A 2,834-nucleotide genomic window follows, 5' to 3' on the forward strand; every position below is an offset into this window, starting at 1 on the left:
TTTTATAAAATGTAATTTTATTTTTATGTTACTCTGCTGTTACATAGGGCATAACATTTTCACAAGGCTTTTTTGGGACTACAGTCAATGATTAGCAACACATAATAGTGGTCCAACTCTCTAAAGAACAATCACTAAGACAAACTGGACACCCTCTCATATGTGCACAAATCTGCATGGAAAAGTACTAAAGTTTTAAACTTGGACTTGTATACTTTATTTCCCCTTTCTAGTGTATTAAGAAATGACATGCACTTTAATTTGCCAAAAGCAATGCTTGTATTCTGGCAGCAACATGCTACTTCTATTACATAGTGAAGTGAATACCAGAACTACAAAGGCAGGAGGTGTAAGTGAATTTTTATTGGGTAGGGAAGTTGTCAACTTAAACAGCAGCAAATGAAGAATGAATAGGAAACTCCCTGTTGTCACACACATGACCTCCATTAAAAAGTGAAACAGGAGGTATTTCAATTTGTAAGCCCTCAGCCCAGAAACATCAAGTGCTTTCCCACTCAATCTAATACGTCTGGATTCCTCCTAAAAAGGAATACATAAGAGCATGGAAAAGTTGCTTTCTGAAAGGAAACCCCCAAAGAAGAGTAAGGGAGGGAATGTAGAAATAAGGAAGTTATGTAGAACACACTTCAAGTTGTAATTCACTACATTTTCGTATCTTCACAGTAATACAAAACACAGTCACTTGTAGAACTGGTTTAGATTACTTAAATACCAGGTACATTTTTAGTCCTCTACATAAGTGTCTGGAAGTTACTTATGTGTATATGAAATGAAGCTATTAATACTTTTCTACAGCAGTAACTGCACACGAGGAAGGCCAAGACAAACACAAATCGAGGAATGGAGTTTTCCCAAAGCTGCAGTGTGAAAAGACTATGAACAGTTGATTCCATACACATGAATGGGTTTCTCTGCTATAGGAAATCCAAGTGGAATAAGGAATGGAGATGTGTAAAAAGGTTTCTTGAAGAGAAGGTTTACACCCTGTTTGTGTTTAGTTTTCGGCCCCTTCTGCCGCCTCACATTCTTCTCCTGCGCTGTCTGATGTCCATAATGTTAAGTTGTCTCTAAGCAACTGCATGATGAGGGTGCTATCTTTGTATGAGTCTTCATTCAGTGTATCAAGTTCTGCAATGGCCTCATCAAAAGCCGTTTTTGCCAGTGTGCAGGCAAGCTCTGGATTATTAAGAATCTCATAGTAAACTACAGAAAAGTTTAGAGCCAGCCCCAGGCGGATTGGGTGTGTGGGTTGCATCTCTTTCTTGCTTATATCAAAAGCCTCTTGGTAAGCGCCTTGGGAATTGTCTATCGTTTGTTTTCGATCATCACCACATGCAACTTCAGCAAGGTACCGGAAATAATCTCCCTTCATTTTCAGATAGAAGACCTTACTCTCTGGATTAGTTGCATTGGCTATTAAATACTTATCCAACAATTCCAGGACGGTGGTGCAGATGGACCTCAGCTCCGACTCCACTTTCTCCCGATAGTCCTTGATCAGCTGCAACTTCTTGTCGGAGGTGTCGGTCTTCTGCTCGATGCTCGAGATGACCCTCCAGGCGGACCGGCGGCCCCCGACCACGTTCTTGTAGGTCACCGAGAGCAGGTTGCGCTCCTCGTTGGACAGCTCGGCGCCCTGCTCGGTCACGGCTTTCATGCAGGTGGCCATGTCGTCGTAGCGCTCGGCCTGCTCGGCCAGCTTGGCCTTCTGGATGAGCTCGGTCTTCTCCATGGCGCGGGGGACCGCGGGCGGGCGAGGGCGAGCGGCGACGCGGATCGGAGGAGTCCGCCTCAAGAGCTTCCAGTCACCGCGGCCTCGTGGCGAGTCCCACCACTTTGATCTGCTTTTGGCTTTAGCCGAGGACCCTGTAGTGTATGATTTTTTAAAATATGTTTCTGGTTTCTGTTAGCTAGAATTTTGTTAAGGATCTTTGCATCTGTGTTCATCAAGGAAATTGGCCTGTCATTCTCTTTTTTGGTTGGGTCTTTGCCTGGTTTGGGGATGAGTGTGATATTGGCATCATAGAATGAGTTTGGGATAGCTCCCTCCTTCTCTGTTTCTCTGAAGAGCTTGAGGAGTATAGGTATTAGTTCTTCTTTAAAGGTCTTATCGAATTCTGTTGTGAATCCATCTGGTCCTGGGCTTTTCTTTGTTGGAAGACTTCTGATTACTTCTTGTATCTCGTTGTAGGATATTGGCTCTTATTTAATTGATTTACTTCTTCTTTGCTCAATTTGGGCAACTTGTATTTCTCTAAAAATGCATCCATTCTGCAGGTTTTCTTTCTTTAGAGAGTAGAACTTTTGAAAGTAGTCCGTTATAATTGTTTGGATATCTTGGGTACGTGTTGTGATTTTTCCCGTGGCATCCCTAATCCTGTTAATATGGGTTTCTTCTCTTCTTTTTAAAATTAATCTTGCCAATGGTCCATGAATTTTGTTTATGTTTTCAAAGAACCAGCTTTTTGTTTGGTTAATTTTGGCTATGATTCTCTGATTCTCTATTTCATTAATCTCTGCTCTTAGTTTGGTTATCTGGCTCCGTCTAGTAACTTTAGGTTCCATTTTTTCATGTTTTTCTAGCTGTTTTAGTTGCAACATGAGATTATTTACTTGGTCTGTCTCTATTTTCTTGATGTGGGCACTGAGGACAATAAATTTGCCCCTCAGGACTGCTTTTGCTGTGTCCCACAAGTTTCTTTGTGATGTGTTTTCATTATCATTGAGTTGTAGGAATTTTTTAATTTCTTCTTTGATCTCTTCCATTACCAGGCATTGCTTAGAAGTGTGCTGTTCAATTTCCATGTATTTGA

The 2,834-nt window shown here is 41.5% G+C and overlaps 1 protein-coding gene across 1 annotated transcript; it reads right to left on the reverse strand.

The window, feature by feature from the left end:
• LOC105996819 (14-3-3 protein theta) lies at positions 1 to 1,890 on the reverse strand. The gene has a single exon (XM_013031051.1). It carries the CDS (start codon positions 1,751 to 1,753, stop codon positions 1,016 to 1,018), a length of 738 nt encoding a protein of 245 aa, XP_012886505.1. The 5' UTR covers positions 1,754 to 1,890; the 3' UTR covers positions 1 to 1,015.
• Between the last annotated feature and the right edge of the window lie 944 nt (positions 1,891 to 2,834).

Source organism: Dipodomys ordii, unplaced genomic scaffold, assembly GCF_000151885.1.
Source record: "Dipodomys ordii isolate 6190 unplaced genomic scaffold, Dord_2.0 Scaffold136, whole genome shotgun sequence".
NCBI classification, from domain to species: Eukaryota; Metazoa; Chordata; class Mammalia; order Rodentia; family Heteromyidae; genus Dipodomys; species Dipodomys ordii.